Source organism: Monodelphis domestica, chromosome 7 (assembly GCF_027887165.1).
Source record: "Monodelphis domestica isolate mMonDom1 chromosome 7, mMonDom1.pri, whole genome shotgun sequence".
Taxonomy (NCBI): domain Eukaryota; kingdom Metazoa; phylum Chordata; class Mammalia; order Didelphimorphia; family Didelphidae; genus Monodelphis; species Monodelphis domestica.
The window spans coordinates 200528974-200547044 of record NC_077233.1 but is presented as its reverse complement, the minus strand read 5'-3'; the positions used below and the strand labels follow the sequence as shown (position 1 = coordinate 200547044).

The 18071-nt window shown below is 36.4% G+C and overlaps 1 protein-coding gene across 1 annotated transcript in view; it reads right to left on the bottom strand.

Moving 5' to 3' along the window:
• TMC1 (transmembrane channel like 1) overlaps positions 1 to 18071 on the bottom strand; it is a 209765-nt gene that overhangs the window by 68491 nt on the left and 123203 nt on the right. Inside the window, exons 7-8 of the mRNA XM_056806326.1 lie at positions 8692 to 8798; positions 4846 to 4944 (exon numbers count right to left, since the gene is read on the bottom strand). Of these exons, the coding sequence (XP_056662304.1) occupies positions 4846 to 4944; positions 8692 to 8798 (206 nt within the window). The remainder of the gene's footprint in view (positions 1 to 4845; positions 4945 to 8691; positions 8799 to 18071) is intronic.

Below are 18071 nucleotides of genomic sequence, written 5' to 3'. Positions count from 1 at the left end.
TAATTTCTTATTTCAATACTTCAAAGATTTGTAATTTTCTGGGTGAATGTACCAAACACCAATAGAAATCATAATCCTTTACTAAACCTTGGTAGATGGTTGGAGGAAAAAATCTGTCCTTCTCTAATGATCTTGGTTATGTACCTCTTCAACTTCAGCTAGACTGGTTCATGAATAGAAGACAAATAATGCACAGTCAACCAGGCCTTAATAAAACTGCCATGATAGCCTTTGCAATGTGGTCCAATTAGAGCATCAAAGTAAATTTTCCTATTTATCAAGATGGCAGTGATAATTACAAGGCTTTTAAAAATGTTTTTCCTTTGTAGTTAAATTTATCCTTTATAAATAATCAATCATATGGATTAGACAGAGTTGGAATTCATATTTATCTTTGCACCTTTTATGAAAACAAAGGTTTGTAAGAAAGAAAGTGTAGATATTTTTAGGTAAATGTTTGACTTAATTAAGAAAATGAATGTTTTACACACAAAAAAGACAATATAACACCTTTCATTCATACATTTGCCAAGCCACCCCATTTCTGAGAGACTAGGTTGCCTGTTCTACAAAATGAAGAATCAGACTATGATCATTAATGTTCTATCAATCTCTAAATCTATGATACTATGTTTGGTGGAATGGAAACTAGATAGAGCAATGAATGGATTATTGTACCATAAGCCAGGTAGACCTGAGTTCAAATCCAATTTAAGACTTTTACTAGCTAAAAACCCTGGATAGGTCACTTAATCTCAGGCTCAGTTTCCTCATCTGCAAAATGGGGATCATAGCACCTATTGCCCACAATTATTACAAGTATAAAATGGGATAATATTGGTGAGGTGCTTTTCAAATCTTAGTGACATATAAAAGCCAATTTATACATATACATGCATATATAATATTTGTATACATTATATATATATTCATAAATTATGTTATATTATGTAACATAATATATATACATTATATATAACTATTATATATAAATCAATATTTACATGCAAAAATAGATTTATCTAGGTTTGGGTTTGGGTTCTGTTTTTTATCCAGAAGGTGATTAGCTAGCTACCTGGCTTTGTTTCAGCTTCATCTATGCAATTTTGATAGACCAGAAAGCAGCTCACAAGATCAAGGTAAAAACACTGAACACCACCTTATTTCCCATAATGACCTATGCTATATTTGACTGTTCTAATAAAAAAAAAATAAGAAAAGCTGTGGCTTCTCCACCTGCAATGGAAAACAATAGCAATGTACAAAACTCCTCCATTTGGCAACATGACAATCCAGAAAAAACCCCACCAAATGTTAGGGGTCACATATGTTTTTGAGTAAGTTTGTCAAGAAAAAAAAACATGGGTCAGAAAAGATTAGTGGTAACAAGCAGTCAAAGTCAGATCAAGCTGGGATATCAGAGCATGGACCCAAATCACCAAGTAAGATTTGGAATAGCAATGGTCCATTGCCTTTCTCACTTTCCTCTATATTGTGTTGACTCCAACCTCCAAATAGTTGATGGGTCTTTGCCGCTACTCCAGAGCTCATAGTCAGAGATCTACAGAGAAGCCCGTGGTGACACTCAGAGCCCTGCCCAAGACTGCAGAGAGATCTTGTGGATGTGTTTTGACAAATGATGAAGAAAGGTGGCACAGGTTTATTCTGAGAGCACTGTAAGATGAGCATCTGCTGCTGAGCCTACTGGCAAAGAGGCACCTAATAGCAGGCTCTAAAAAGTGACTACAGGGTTAGGTGTAAAGTCATACTCTTGAATTCAAAGAATCAATTGCCTAAGTATATGATGAGGTGTGGCCAAACCACAATTAATGAAGATTAAAAAAAACTCTCAAAATAAATGATGTGCCACTGTATGAGAGAGATGGAGAGAATTCCCTCTTTGGTATGATCAAATCCTCAGAGTTTAGCAATCAGATAATTCAATGCACAATTATTAAGGACCTTCTACATACAAGGTTTCATACTAGGTACTGGAGACACAAGGACAAAACGCATAATAATGGATAAGATGCAGAAATAGAACTTAAGAACAAATTCTCTTGCCTTGCTCTATTACTTTTGGGCTGTCCTTGCATAACTCATCTATGGCAGTAGGAATTTCTATTTTTCCATCTGTTAAATGGGAGCACTATCTCCTACCTACCAAATCAAGCAATGTGGAAGGCTTGGTTTTTTGTGCTACTTTCTAAAAAACTGTGGGAAAATTAAATGTGACAAAAATCCTGAAAGCATATTCTAATGTTTTGCTGAATCTTTCCATAAATTTATTTGTTAGCCCCTGGGAAAGGGTATTCATATGTGTGTGTGTGTGTTTCTGTGTGTTATCTATGTCTTTGTGTGTCTGTGTGTTTGGTCTGGAAATTTAAATATAAGGAAAACATTTGAGCATAGAGCTGTTTTACAAGTGACTTATTCCACAAAACATTTTCTATTTTTAAAATTTTCAATATTCTTCCCTTATGGGTAGTATAGGCCAAGTGAGACTTAATCTTTTTTCACTTGGTTTGTCACATTTTTGTGGGCTTTTCCATATCCTATGCTCCTGTGAGTACATTCCTTTTCTAGGGTTCTATCCCAGTCAATGTCAACATCTTCACCTGGTCCAAGTGGGGCCATGTAATAGGCACACTTAAGAACTGGTATACCGAATTGATGTGAGGAAAAAAAGGAAAAGAAAGGAAAGAGAGAAAAGGAATGGGGGGGGGTGGAAGAAGAGAAACAAGATTTTTTTTAAAGAAAGGAAGGTCAGTCTCATGTGGGTGGTAAAGTACTTCACAGCCTGCTCAGAAATATTGGTCCCAAAAGGTGATTGTGTTTATTCTGTACCTTGATCAGAGCTATTACTAGAAATTTTAGTACCCAGGAAAGCATCACCAAACAGCCCCAGGGCAAGCAGCATGAAATGACTTCAAATTAACTTTTAAAATCAAATAAAATCAAGGTTGAAGGAATATGTGGAATAAGGTAGATCAGGCTATGGAAGAGTTCTCAGGTCAAAAGTCAACTTGTTATTCTAAACAGATCTTCCTTGATAACTATTTGTTAAGCTCAGTTATTTTTACTGTTACTGAAAAAGTATAATCAGCACTCTCTAAATGTTGGCCTGGGGATTAAGCCCTGATCACCCTGCCCTAGTTTTCCTTCTTATGTTGATTTTTTTCCATCTCAGAAACTAAGAACCTCTTAAAAAGTATTATATACATATAGATATATAATATATCTTTTTGTATCTTTATACCTTCTCTAATTTGGGGAAATAATTAGCTAAATATTTTAATATTTTAAATGTTACAAGCAAACAAATAATTTTCTAAAGTATGCTTTTATCTCTGCCCAAAACAATTTGCTATTCTCTTCTTCCAGAGCCAATGGTTTCTTGTGTTGGGTATGATTTAGCTTTCAGAAGATGAGAGAGGCAACATAATATAAAACACGATTTTAAGAGAGAAGACTTAGATTTATATCATAGTTTTGTAATTTACTATATAGAAGATAATAATAATAAATACTAACATTTACTTAATATTTGAATGTTTTCAAAGTTCTTTATATATATTATTTTCATTATTCTCATTTTGCAGATGAGGAGGGGTTGAGAGAAATTAATTAATTTGCTTGAGGTCACATGGCTAAAAAATGTCTGAGGGAGAATTTAAATTCAAGTATTCCTGATTCCAACTCTAGAACTCTATTCACTACACCATTCAGTGGACTCCTGTAATCTCTGATTTCTCTCCTGGTTGCAAATCTATGTCCCTCTCCCTCCTTCAAAAAGTCAGTCAACTAGGAGTTGGGTAATCCTACTAAGTTAACACTGCATTGTGGGATATACGCAAGAAATGGAAGATCTGCATTTGTCCACTGATAACTTAGTAGGGAAAACAGTATACTTCGGGGAAAAAAAAAGGCATGGCATCACATAAAACATATGAACAGCTCTATTCAGAAGTATTACTTTTCTACCTCTTTTCTTTATTTCTATTCTATTTAAGATATATCCCTTATTTTCTACTTTCTTTGAACTACCTTCCAAGGATTCCATGGGATGATCATACCTCATCCAACAACACTTCAGCTTTCCTCTAGCTGTGATTTTGAACATAAGGTTCAGTTCATGTCTCATTGCCACAGATTTAAGTCCAGTTCATGAAATATTCTTGGTAAGTAGACAAAAGCCAGTGGAATAATTTAAATATTCCTATCATCAAGTACCATTGTTGCCCAAAGAGGACAAAGAACTCTAGAAGCACAAATGTTTAGGAAGGAAGGGTGTTTCTTTTTTCAAGTCTGAAAGTTTTGATTCTACTGGGCAGGCAGGAGAATTTCAACTATCTTTGCCAAAAAAGGACATATGTAAACTCTCAAGGAAAAGCAAAACTACATTAAGTCAAAATTGCTCTTCTTTTTTTGGCTTTTTTGGCTTTAAAAATATGAGGCATTCAGTGCTACAGTATGTTATAGAAGATAAGGGATGGTTGATTAATTCCCTCAAGGCGTTTACAGTCTAATAAAGTATAGATGGTTCCTTCTTTTCTTTGCATTCTACAAAGAATTACCTATTCACTCAAGTTTTAGACATGTTTTTACACAAGAAAGTACTCTTACAGCAGGTTAATTTGGAATTCTTCCACCATAGCTAAGAAAATCCCCAAAATTGTTCAGAGAAGGCTTTCCAGTAGATTGTTACCCATTTCCAATGTAGAAGAATGAGACTTTTGCTTCTGAAATGTTGAGTGTATTCTGGAAACCAAGCCCTTGGAGCCCAAAGGGTTGGATTAATTCTGGACATTAGGGCAATGCTTCTCTCTCTGGAAAGACACTTACATTGAAGTCATAGAGTACACCAAAGTTCTGGGAAGTTGCTTCTTCAGCTCTTGGAACTGTTTTTCTAGGTAAACTTCCATATGGCAAACCCCACAGTGCCTATATAGACAGAATTTAAAATAATACTTAATGCCTAGAGACATGGCATAAAAAGCACAGACTCTATCTTAATTCATTTTTAAGTATATTCTTTCATTTACTTGACAACTGTTTATTAAGTGCTTATAGTGAAACACTAAAAAAATCATTTACATGATCCCAATATTTTTAATGGAGAGTCAATTTCTAATTTTTAAGGCTGTCAGAAATGACTGCTTTCTGGCCATAATGTAGTATGGTATGCTCTCAAAATAACTGCAAAACTAATTTTCATTTATATCAGACTTTAAGACTGCAGTTCTTAACCAGAAGCCCATGAAATTAGTTTAAAAATATTTTGATAACTATAATTCAATATAACTGGTTTCTTTTGTAATTCTATTATTTTATGCATTTAAAAAGATAATTCTAAGAAGCTGTCCAAAGACATTATCAGACTCCCAAGGATAGCAGGACACACAACAATAATTAAAAGCCCCAGCTCCAGGGAGATGTTGAACTATTATAATAGCAGAAAGTGAAATGATAAGCAGTCATAGATTTAGAACAGGAACTAACTAGAGGTCATCTATTCTTCCATTTTACAGATGAGGAAACTGAGTTCCAGAGAGGATAAGTAACCTGACAAAGGTCATGCAGGTCATAAGTGGTAGAGTCTGGAATCTGAATAATAGTGTTTTAAAGTTTGCAATGTATTTTACAAATATTATGCCACAAATATTCTCCCAAAGTCCCCTCTAGATCTAACTTTCCTTTCACCTCCTCCATGGTTAATAAAGTTTCTTATACTTAAAATATTTTCATTTTTATCTTTCTTCTAGCACTCACTGAGACTGACTCTTTCCTGATGAAAACTACTTCTTGGACCACCATTTTCAGCACTGCCTATACTTTTCCCAAATTGCCCCAACTCACCAGTCTTCTCAGTGAAACTGGAATATTTCTTATTCCTCTTTGCCACTTCTAGACTCTTCCTCTACTACTATAACTCAGCAAACTCCTTTTAGGGTTCACCTTAAACAAATTTATCAGCAAATATAGATCCTAATAGCCATTATCTACTAATCTGAAGGACATTTTCCCTTTCTCAATAATTTCTAGGTCCGACTGTCTCTGTCTTTGCCCAACTTCTGCCTTCATTCTAAGGAACTTCAACATACATGTTGATTTCCCCTAAGCACCCCAACTTCCTAGGTTCTTATTTTACTCAGTTACCATGATCTACTCCTCCACTCCACCTCAGCTACACACAAAAATGGTCTTATTTCATAAATTGTTATCTTCTACAAATTTTCCACCTTCATATTCATTTATTCTGAAAATTCTTCACCTGGTCACAATCTTTTATCATTCTTTCTCTGTTTTTTAACCTCCCATCCTCTCCTTAATTCTCACTGTAACCTTTAGTCTCTTAAAACTCTCAGCATTTTCTCAGATCATGACCACTGCACTGACATTATTCTCCTATCTTCCTACATTCATCCCTTTCTTAATCCAGTTGAACTATTCTCATCCCCTGCACCCTAATCCTATCAAAGATGATATACAAGCAGCTAGCTCAAATATGGCCTCAGACCCCCACTAGCCATGACTCTGGGCAATTCACTTAACCTGTTTGCCTTAGTTTCTTCAACTAAAAAATAGGGTAATAATAGCACCTATCTGACAGAGTTGTCATGAGAATCAAATGAGATATTATTTGTAAAATGCTTAACTCAATGCTTGGCTCATAACTGAAACTTTAAAAATCTCTCTTCCCTTCCTTTTTCCCTTCCTTCCTTCCTTATTTGCTTCTTTCCTATTGTTGAAAATAGGAAACTCCAAATCTGAATTATGGCTTTCATCTGCCTGCCTTTGCTCCTGTTCAAATGTTGCTGAATGGAACTCGAAGAAATAACAAAATTGTACTGATTGGTCCACTACAAATTTCATTCTTTCATGAGCTAGCTATCAGTTTATATTTCTCTTTCCCTTCTCTAAAATCCTTGGAAAGGTCATCTGCATACTGATTACTTGCATTTCTTTTCTTCTCACTGTCTCCAAAACTGTATGCGATCTGACTTCTGACCTCCTCATTCAAATGAATCTGCTGTCTGCAGATTTGTCAAATTCGCCTAATTTAATGGCAATTTTCTAAATCCTCATTCTTCTTGACCTCTCCATAACATTTGACACTACTGATCAACTTGGCCTTCTGGATATTCTCTCCTCATTGGGTTTTCATGACACTGCTCTCTCTTGGTTCTCCTCCTAATCTGTTTGACCATTCTTTCATAGTCATCTTTGTTGTATCTTCATTGGTCTCATTCCTCAAAAGTAAGGATAGCTCCAAAAACTTTACCCTGGTCTCTCTTCTCTTCTCTCCACTCTATATTCTATCACCAGCTCCCAAGAGTTGTTAAATTTTCTGTAAAGATGATTCCCAGGCATATATCCAACCCTAGCTTCTCTTCTAAGATAAAATCCTACATATCCATTTCAAACTAGATGTTCTATAGCTATCTCAAGCTCAACATGACTAAAACAGAATTCATTAATTATGCCCCCACCCATAGTGCTTGAGTTGGTTCCTCTCTGGGATCCAATTTCCTTATCTGTAAAACGAGGTGGTTGGACTCAATGATCTCTAAGGTTATTTTCAGCTCTAAATTTATGATCCTATGCTCTATAACTCTTTCGAAAATTTCTTATTTGTGAAGGTACCACCATTCTCCTGATTTCACAGGTTTTCAGCTTCCTCACTTGCACTCACCACACTTATCCAGCATTTTGTCAGGATCTCTCCTATACCTAGGCTTCTGTCACTCAGCTGCCTAGATTATAGCAATAGCTTTCTCACTAGACCAAATTAAGTTCTTTGAGGTCAAATCCATTATCCTCCCAGTATCTTAGTTTCCTCATTTGTCAAATGGAGATTATACCTACCTTACTTTTGAGGTTTATAATGAGGATCAAATTGGTTCATGAGCATGAAAGTGTTCTATAAAGTTAAAGCTATTATAAAAATGTGAGACATTTTTACCCAAGCAACTGGAGAGTGAGCCCTGGCTATGGGAAGTGGAGTGTGAAAAGTTCCATCACTTTGAGATATAGTAAATTTCTTACAGACCAGAGGCACTTAATAAATATTTATCAGTTTAAGTTAAGGAAATTTTTTATACCAAACAAAGTGTTCTATGAATTATTATATACAAAGAGGCACTTTTCTTCTCTGGTAAAGTGAATTGTGCATCCTTGGATAATCATTAGACAAATAGTCCTGTAAGTTTTATGAAGACACTGCATTTTGTGTCGTACTCTGACCTTGCCCTGCCTCCCTCCTCAAATCAACCCTGCTATCCACCTTCCTCCCTAGTATGCCTCCTTTCCCACCTTGCCCCTAAATTTGTGCTCAGTTTAAATATGTGGCTTCCTCCCACCCCTACTTTTTGTGTGTCTGATTGCCTGGATGATTTTTCTCTAGGAAAAACAAGTAATATAATAAGCCACTCTTCCTTTCAAAAAGTCAGGTATGTAGAGCCTTGAGGTTACTATTGAGCAGATGTTTGAGGCAAACTTGTCCAAAGGCCCAAAAGTATTAGCAACTCCCCATGAGGGTAGCATACCTACCCTACATACCTACCCTATATAACCTTCCACTCATCTCATTTTCCCTAAGAGATAAACAAAACAATTACTTTTGAGATTTATTGATCTAATTAAAAACCTTCTTAAATATGATTTCCAGAGTACCAATCATATTCTCACCTCCGGTAACATAATAAGGCTAAATGTCAGGACAAAGAGGACCATATTCACTCCATACATCCACCGCAAGAAATGAAAATAAGAGGCAACCGATGACCCAAATTGACCTATAGAAAAGGGGAAAAGTGTCAAAAAAATCTTTATTTCTGTTACCCCCAACAGCACCCCAAGACAAAGCTATAACACTTTAGCTCATAATATCAAATCTATTCACTGACTCTAGAGCCAATACTCTTCCCATGTTCATAAGGGTGACTGGAAAGAATATCTGGTAACCAACCCTTTAAAATGCATGTGCCATTATCCCCTGCCTGGTCCTATTCCATTCACCTTGTGGTACTTATAAGAACCTACGTATGACTTAAAAATAGTAAGCCCCTTGGGAAAATGAAGACTTCTATAATTGGCCAGATAGATAGGAATAAGCTCTATGATTTCACTGGTATAGCAAATGCTCTGATGAGAAATTCCTTCCACTAAAACAAGTTAGTATCTCATCTGAAATTTCTATTCTTTGTGAGCTCTCTAGAGTTGTGAGAAGTTAAGTAATTTGACCAGGATCATATAGCCAGTATGTGCTAAAGGAACCTCTTAAATCTAGGTTTCCATGGCTCCAAGGCTGACTCTATTTAGTATGCAACATGGCCCCTCTTGCTAAGCCGGAATTTCAGTGGATATATACAAGAAGTGCAACATATACCTCTGCCTCTCACCTTCTGGGTACATCATTAAAGCAAGACTGATTTGTGCCTATATAAAGTAAGGGGTGAGAGGAAGGTGACCCCATTCCCCTATCCAGCCATTCCAGCTTCTGTCTCTTTGTATTTATTCTTTCCTGATCTTAAATGAAACAATATGCCAATAGAGCAATCAAAGCCATATATAGGATAAATAGGAAATAATTAAAAGAGGAAGGGCACTGGAATTAAGGATGGTTGTGGAAGATTTCACGTAAGATAAGTTTTGGGTTGGTACTTAAGGAAAACTAGGAAGGTCAGTAGTCAGAGGTGAGGAAGGAGAGTATTCCAGGCATAGCTAAAGAAAACACATGTATCTAATGTCTCTTTCTGTATGTATACATGTGTGTGTGCGTGCATGCTTCTAGGATATGAAATAGTTTGAGTTCTGAAAGATCCAAAAGTACTGGAAAGTCTTCAAGAAGGCAACTGAGGTATTCTCAGAGTGACAATAGTGGCTGATAGCAAAGGAATGGTCTACACTGCGAATTGAAATACACCTAGTAAATAAATAAAGTCATTGGAGGAAGGTGGCAGCTTCAAAACTGAAATGTGCCACATTTGGACTCAAGGAAATATTTGATCCTCAAAGCCTAGATAATCAGCTCAGTCCAAGGACAACTGAGATGAAAGCAGGTTCAAAGTATTTATTGAATCATCCCTTTTTTGTTATACGTGGTCCCTACATGTCTACTCAAAGTATTATACTCTACATGTGAAATCATTCTTCCCATGGATGCTATGTGTATATTTGGGAGAGAGTGAGTCACAAATTTTGAAGGGGAATATTTTGAACCAATTATTCTTATTTCATTTTAGTAAATATCTTTGCTAAAAGCTGATTGAGTCTATTGGTTGATTGTTATTGGGAAGCACACCAAAGGAGAATTGGCAATGGTAGAATATGGAGAGTAACATGCACAGAGATAAAAGAGGTATTAATCACACCTTTGGGTACCCAGCTTGCAAGTATTCATGCCCACAAGTTGGGGGAGTAACAGCAGAGGTGTTGCACTTCAAACAAAGGAAAATTATCCTTTACTTTGTAGCTTAGACTGTTGTTGCCACAGTTTGTTGCAATTCAAAGCTAGGCAGTTTTTCTTTTTCTCACAGTTATACAATTCTATCCTTCCAGAAAACCACTATAACACTGATCCTGCCTGCCAAGTTCATGTGTCCACTGGCATTGTTGTTCAGCAGCTGTGTGGGATAGAATGAAATTTTCCAGTAACTTCTACATTCATCTAGAACCTTTGGGAATGGAAAGTTCTCTTTATTTAATATTATGACTAACTGAAAGGAATGAACTAACCTACTGAAATTAATATTAGCCCATCCCTCCCCCCAAAAAACATCTGGGAGAAGGAAGAGGATTAGCAGCAATAATAAGTAAGAAGTTTGAAAGCTTAATAGTTTCACAAAGTCAGATAGTTCTGTGATTATCATTATAATTTAGAGAAGAGTATCATTAGTTAAATACTGTGTTCTTAATAAAATGAAATAGTTCTATTCCATTAAATAAAATTAAGTGTCTTGGTACTAAGGAAGAGAAGAGGAAAAGAGGAGAAGGAGGAAGGAAAGGAGAAGGAGGAGGAGGAGGAGGAGGAGGAGGAGGAGGAGGAGGAGGAGGAGGAGGAGGAGGAGAAGAAGAAGAAGAAGAAGAAGAAGAAGAAGAAGAAGAAGAAGAAGAAGAAGAAGAAGAAGAAGAAGAAGAAGAAGAAGAAGAAGAAGAAGAAGAAGAAGAAGAAGAAGAAGAAGAAGAAGAAGAAGAAGAAGAAGAAGAAGAAGAAGAAGAAGAAGAAGAAGAAGAAGAAGAAGAAGAAGAAGAAGAAGAAGAAGAAGAAGAAGAAGAAGAAGAAGAAGAAGAAGAAGAAGAAGAAGAAGAAGAAGAAGAAGAAGAAGAAGAAGAAGAAGAAGAAGAAGAAGAAGAAGAAGAAGAAGAAGAAGAAGAAGAAGAAGAAGAAGAAGAAGAAGAAGAAGAAGAAGAAGGGGAAGGGGAAGGGGAAGGGGAAGGGAAAGGAGGAGGAGGAGGAGGAGGAGGAGAAGGAGAAGGAGAAGGAGAAGGAGAAGGAGAAGGAGAAGGAGAAGGAGAAGGGGAAGGAGAAGGGGAAGGAGAAGGGGAAGGAGAAGCAAGAAGGAGAAGCAAGAAGGAGGAAGAAGGGAAGGAGGAGGGGAAGAGTAAGAAGGTGAAAAACACAGCTACTGCCTTCAAGAATCTTACATTCTAGGACAACAAAAATATGAAGGTTCCAACCAACTACCACCTAACCAAACACTTTGTTCTGCCCAAGTACATAGCCAGTTCATATCTTTCTTGTACCTTGACCCCAAAAGTTAAGAGAAGGAAGGGATATTTCATTGACTATTGACACAGTGCCTAATTCACATCTCCAATATAGTCACCAGTAAATTTAGAACATTCTTTCAGTATTCTACACTTATTCTCATAATGCCCTGATACATTTTTTAAGGATCAAAAAGAATGTTAAAGGATAAATGAAGAGCAAGTCAGTTTGGGAAAGTGGATAGCAGGTTGTCTTAGAGTGAGGAAGAACTAGGTCGAGTCCTGCCTCTGATTGATGGGAGAACACAAATAAGTCATTTTACCTTTCAGGACATATAGGCAACATTCTAAAACTGTAAATTATAGAGGATCTGGCTATTTACTTCAAAGGAGGGAGTTTCTATAGAAGTTTTCCACATCAATGAAATCACAGGCCTATCTCTACCCTCATTAAAAAAAAAACAACCATTGGATAGGATACAATAGGATAATGGGTTTGGAATAGGGCCTTAGAGATTAGTAACTCTAAATCTATGGTCCAATTTATGATCATAATTGTGTTCCTGGATCAGAAATCACCTGAGCACAATTTAAGAAAAGAAAAGGTATGTCTATATTTTATATCATGGAAGTGTAAGAAGTTTAAAAATAAATCTAATAGCATCTGGTTTTGATAAACATGACAAAACACTGTAACCAGACACATTATCTGAGATAACAGTAATGTGAAAGCAGCTCTACCGCTCTTTCGACATTTGATCATTTAGCTGGCTCCCAATGATTTCATATCTTTTCATTACCAGGTTATCTATTTTCTCTGATAAGGACCCAGTGGGCACTTAATCAGCTAAGGATACCTCATGGCTCAGGTCACTCCATGTTTTATTGAATGGAAAGGAATGCAAGTTCATTACCTCAAAGAGGAGGCTGCTCACTCCTACCATTATTCAAGGGTCAATAAATTCTTCCATGTAAATGAAATACTTATATATGAGGTCCTCATCTTAGGACCACTGAATAAGAAAAGAGAATATATTAAGCTGTCCCCAGTTGAGTAAAATAATTTCTTGAGGGTTCATTCTATCCCAGGACAAATCATTTTTTCAAACTTTAACCTTAAGGGTCAGCTGGTCCAATCTTCAGGTTTTACAGATGAAGAAACTGAGACCCTGAAAAGGTAACGTTCTATATAAAAATCAGATATTGTTATTTTCCCTGGAGGACTTCAGTAACAATCCAGACAAAAATAACATAGTTTGAGAAGATATATTGTGACCTACAATAGGTAGAACAAATATCCATGTCAGTAAATTTCTTATCTATCAGAATATTGTCATTTTAACTGAAATTAGAAAGGATAAGTATAGGAACACTATGTGTAGAATGACTACAATAACAGACTTTTAAGAGTAGTGGATTTCAGAAAGTCTTTTCAGATCAAACAAATTTATTTTTCTATGAAACATGAAATTACAAATCTATAGTTCATGAAACTATTAGGATATCTACCCTACATAATATATACAGTCTTTCTTTGATTTCATGACAAGAAGGATATCAGTGGAGAATTTAGATTGTCCTAAAGAAGCACAAAGCCCAGGGATTACTCAGAGAGATGCATTTTATTAACAATACTTTCCTGAAAGTCTACTGAACACCCCTGACCCTTGGGTGTTAAGGTATTGTCCACCAATCAACCCTTGCCCCTGACATCTGATCAACTTAAGCTTCTATTCTTGTCACTGTTGGTTCTGTCAACTCAAAGCAATAAATACAAACACTAAATCAACATAAAGGATAGGGCATTAAAATAAAACTGAATGTATAATTTTAATGATCAAACATCTCTAGAGAAGATTTAAGGAAACATACTACCTTGATTGCAGAAGCAGGGGAATACAGGTTTAGAATAATGACTACACTGTTAGGGTGGATGTGTTGATTATTTTGCAGATTTTTTTCTCTTCTTTTTTAATCACTGTTATAAGAAAAGACTTGAGGGTGGGGCAGAAGGAAGACATTCAGAAAGGAATATGATGTTGGCAAATGCGCAGGTTTGTCTTGCTTAACTATTATTTACTACAAGGATAATGTTTTGTTTTTTAATAAAGAAATGGATTGGTGGGGATGGGGAGCTAGTAATAATGTTACCCCAAAAGAGAAGAAAAAGAAAAGAGTGTCATCGAAGCCTTTTTCAAATGCACAAGAGAACAGAAGGAAGTTCAAAAGGAAATATAAACAGTACATATTTGAAATATACTAAATTTATTATATAAATATATATTAAAAATAAAAAGGCAATTGTACATAGATACAGTTTTACCTCTTATCCTATGTTCCTATTCTATTTGGTATATAGAAATATTCTTTTTTAATTGGTATGCATTAAATTCAGAAGAAAATGAAATTTTTAAATGAATATGTTGTAAAAACAAAAACCATTAATATTTTGAATATATCAGCAATTATTTCACCTTCTCTAGAGTGGCAGAAACACTCATTTGGGTTTCAAATAGTATGCTTCCCAGAGGCCAAAGTGTCAAGGGTCTCCAGCAAGCTGTTCAGGAAAGCATTGTTAATAAAGTGCAACACTGTGGGTAACCCTTGGGCTTTGTGATGGTGCCTTTCACAGGCTTAGCATGCCAATAAAACCCTCTGGCATTCAAAACACCATTCAGTTTCTTCAAGCATCTCAGTGAAGAGCTCTGGGTACATGTTCTTAATTTTTTTTTTTTTAATGAGAAAAGTAAAGGTCAGAGAGATTCACAGAGATGAGTGCCTAGCCCACAGAATCTCAGCCAGTGGAATGAGGAGAAATTTCTAACAACTAAACAGGCAGACACTCCACTTTCTACACAATAACGCCTTTTAGCTGCAATATTATAAGTGACGTTATAATATTGAGTATAAAATTAGACTATTTATCAAAAGTCAATTTATTAAGAGAGATGTACTTTCTAGGATCTTGGTTAATAGCTATTTTTTTCTGACTCTTGACAGTTTGCTCTCCAGTAACCATAAAATAACCAGGTTATAGAAGTATAGACTTATAGGTAGATGAGAACTTAGAGGTCATCTGGCCCAACCCTTTCATTGTACAGTTGAGAAAAACATCTCCAGAAAGTTTAGTTAAATGACTTACTCAGAATTATATAAGCAGTAAGTGGTAGTGCTGGGAGGAGAACTTGTCTCACTGATTCCAAATCCAGGCTTCTTTTGACAGCACCATGATATAATTTCTTTTTTTTTTTTAACCCTTACCTTCCATCTTAGAATTAATACTATGTTTTAGTTCCAAAACAGAAGAGCAATAAGAGCTACGGAATGGACTTGCCCAGGGTCACACAGCTGGGAAGTGTCTGAGGTCACATTTGAACCCAAGACCTGGCTCTCCATCCATTGAGCCTCCTAGCTGCCCTCATACAACCATTTCAAATGTGCTCTTTCACTTGCTTAGACATTCAAAAATATTCATTGGTTTATCCAAGTCATTCATATACCTAGATTCCTTCTCCAGTTCCGTTTCCGTATAACTACCAAAATAAGTTCCTAATCACAGGTATGACCAAGTTAACTTGCTCCAGGGCTCAACTCAGCTACTTCCTCCTATTGAATGCCTTTTCCCAGCCTTATAATTCCTCTCTCCTTGAAATTTGCATTGTTATATTTGCATATGTTAAATGTATCCCCTTTTTGTTGTTATTGTTCAATTGATTTCAGTTGTATCTGATTCTTCAGGACCCCATTTGGAGTTTCTAGGTGAAATTACTGGAATGGTTTACCATTTCCTTCTCCAGTTCATTTTATAGATGAGGAAACTGAGGCAAACAGGGTTAAATGACTTGCCCAGTGTCACATAGAGAGTAAATGACTGAGTCTAGATTTGAACTCAGGAAGAAGAGTCTTCTTGGCTTCAGACCAGACATTCTATCAACTAAACTACCTGACTGATCTTAAATGTATCCCATAAGTAAAATCTAAGTTCCTAGAGGACAGAAATAATTTTTCATTTTGCATTCCCAGCACTTGCCACAGGTTGGCATTACATTTAGAGAGCACTTAACAAAACATCTTAAAATTGAATTAAAATTTCTGAATGTCAGTTTATACATTTATCTTTGCTTGATGGGATAACTTTTAAACCAAGCCTAAGAAACCACAGTGTACAAATCTTTCTGGTTCACTCAGCTAGCAATCAGAATAACATATTCTCCTTATAGGGCAGAGTCAAGGTGGTGCCTTAGAAATATATTCCCCTTATAATTTTCATTTAATAGTTTTGGAAATCCAATCTTTTTTATATAGTTAAAAGGATACATACTTCATCTTATATAAAATTAGTAAATATGCAAGAAATCTAGAAATAGCTACTTCATGCCATTAAATCATTACCATTTCATAATATGGTTAATTGTGTTTTTAAAAACACCTGTAATTACAAAGAACTAAATCAATTGTACAAAAAATCAAGCCATTCTCCAATTGATAAATGGGCAAGAGACATGAACAGGCAGTTCTCAGCCAAAGAAATCAAAACTATTAATAAGCACATGAAAAAGTGCTCTACATCTCTTATAATCAGAGAGATGCAAATCAAAACAACTCTGAAGTATCACCTCACACCTAGCAGATTGGCTAACATAACAGCTATGGAAAGTAATGAATGCTGGAGGGGATGCGGCAAAGTGGGTACATTAATGCATTACTGGTGGAGTTGTGAATTGATCCAGCCATTCTGGAGGGCAATTTGGAACTATGCCCAAAGGGTGATAAAAAGACTGTCTGCCCTTTGATCCAGCTATAGCTCTGCTGGGTTTGTACCCCAAAGAGATAATAAGGAAAAAGACTTGTACAAGAATATTCATAGCTGCACTCTTTGTGGTGGCAAAAAATTGGAAAACGAGGGGATGCCCTTCAATTGGGGAATGGCTGAACAAATTGTGGTGTATGTTGGTGATGGAATACTATTGTGCTAAAAGGAATAATAAAGTAGAGGAATTCCATGGAGACTGGAACAACCTCCAGGAAGTGATGTAGAGTGAGAGGAATAGAACCAGGAAAACATTGTACACAGAGATTGATACATTGTGGTACAATCGAAGGTGATGGACTTCTCCATTAGTGTCAATGCAATCTCCCTGAACAATCTGCAGGGATCTAAAAAATACTATCCACAAGCAGAGGATAAACTGTGGGAGTAAAAACACCGATGAAAAGCAACTGCTTGACTACAGGTGTCAAGGGATATGATTGGGGATGTAGACTCTAAATGAACACTCTAATGCAAATACCAACAACAGGGAAATGGGTTCAAGTCAAGAACACATGTGATAACCAGTGGAATCATGCATCAGCTATGGAAGAGGGAAAGGGGGGGGGGGGCGGGGAGGAAAAGAAAATTATCTTTGTTTCCAGTGAATAATGTTTGGAAATGACCAAATAAAATAATGTTTAAAATTAAAAAAAAAAGGGGGGGGGAGACAAGTAAAAAAAAACACCTGTAATGAACATAACAAAAAAGATGTGTTTGTGGTCATAGGGACTGTGTGATATAGGAACCTTTTATTCTCTGTTCTAATATGCTTTTGAGGGACAGATGTTGAAATCCTTCCTTTAAAATTCTCTGTAATAGATCAGTCACTAAATATAGTTTAACTTCATATGAATGATGCAAAGCTTCATATAGGTGAATTCAGGACATCTTAACTAGGAAATCACACTAGATAATGCAGGTGGGGAAGCCCAATCTTATTTAAATAATTCAGCTTTGCTCTAGCTTGCCTGGTAGCTAAGGGATTAAGCTTGGCCAGGAGCTGAGATCCCTGGAGACAAGAAAAGGAATAGAGATCTGAAGGAGGGGCACTCTAGGCAGCAGCTGGTTCAGGTCAAGGATGGGAAATCAAAAACTCCTTAAGAGCATTATCACTAACGTTGTTAGCCTGGGCTTTATCTTTAAGGATGGATGCCTTCATTATTCACGAGCATTTTATCTGAAGAAATGGAGAGGAAAAGAAGACTGATGAGGAGCCTCAACCAAGATTCATTGGTCACCTCCAGGGTTGGGGGTGGGAGTTGGAAGAGAGCCTCCAGAAAGCCACAGTCAGGCCAAACCAGAAGGAATCAGGTCAAAGTCATCTGAAAACCAGCTGAAACTAAACAAGTGCCACAGAGTTGTTTCCAGTGTGAGGGGTGAGCCCACACACACACTGGAGACTAGACTCTGCCAAAGATGTTACAGTAGGAATAAACAAGAAACAAAACAACCGAGGCTAGTGCACATATGACCTTTAGGGGGTTGGGGGGGGGGTGAGGAAGTCTATGAGCATCATAGTCACCTCTTACTGTAGTCATGTTCAGGG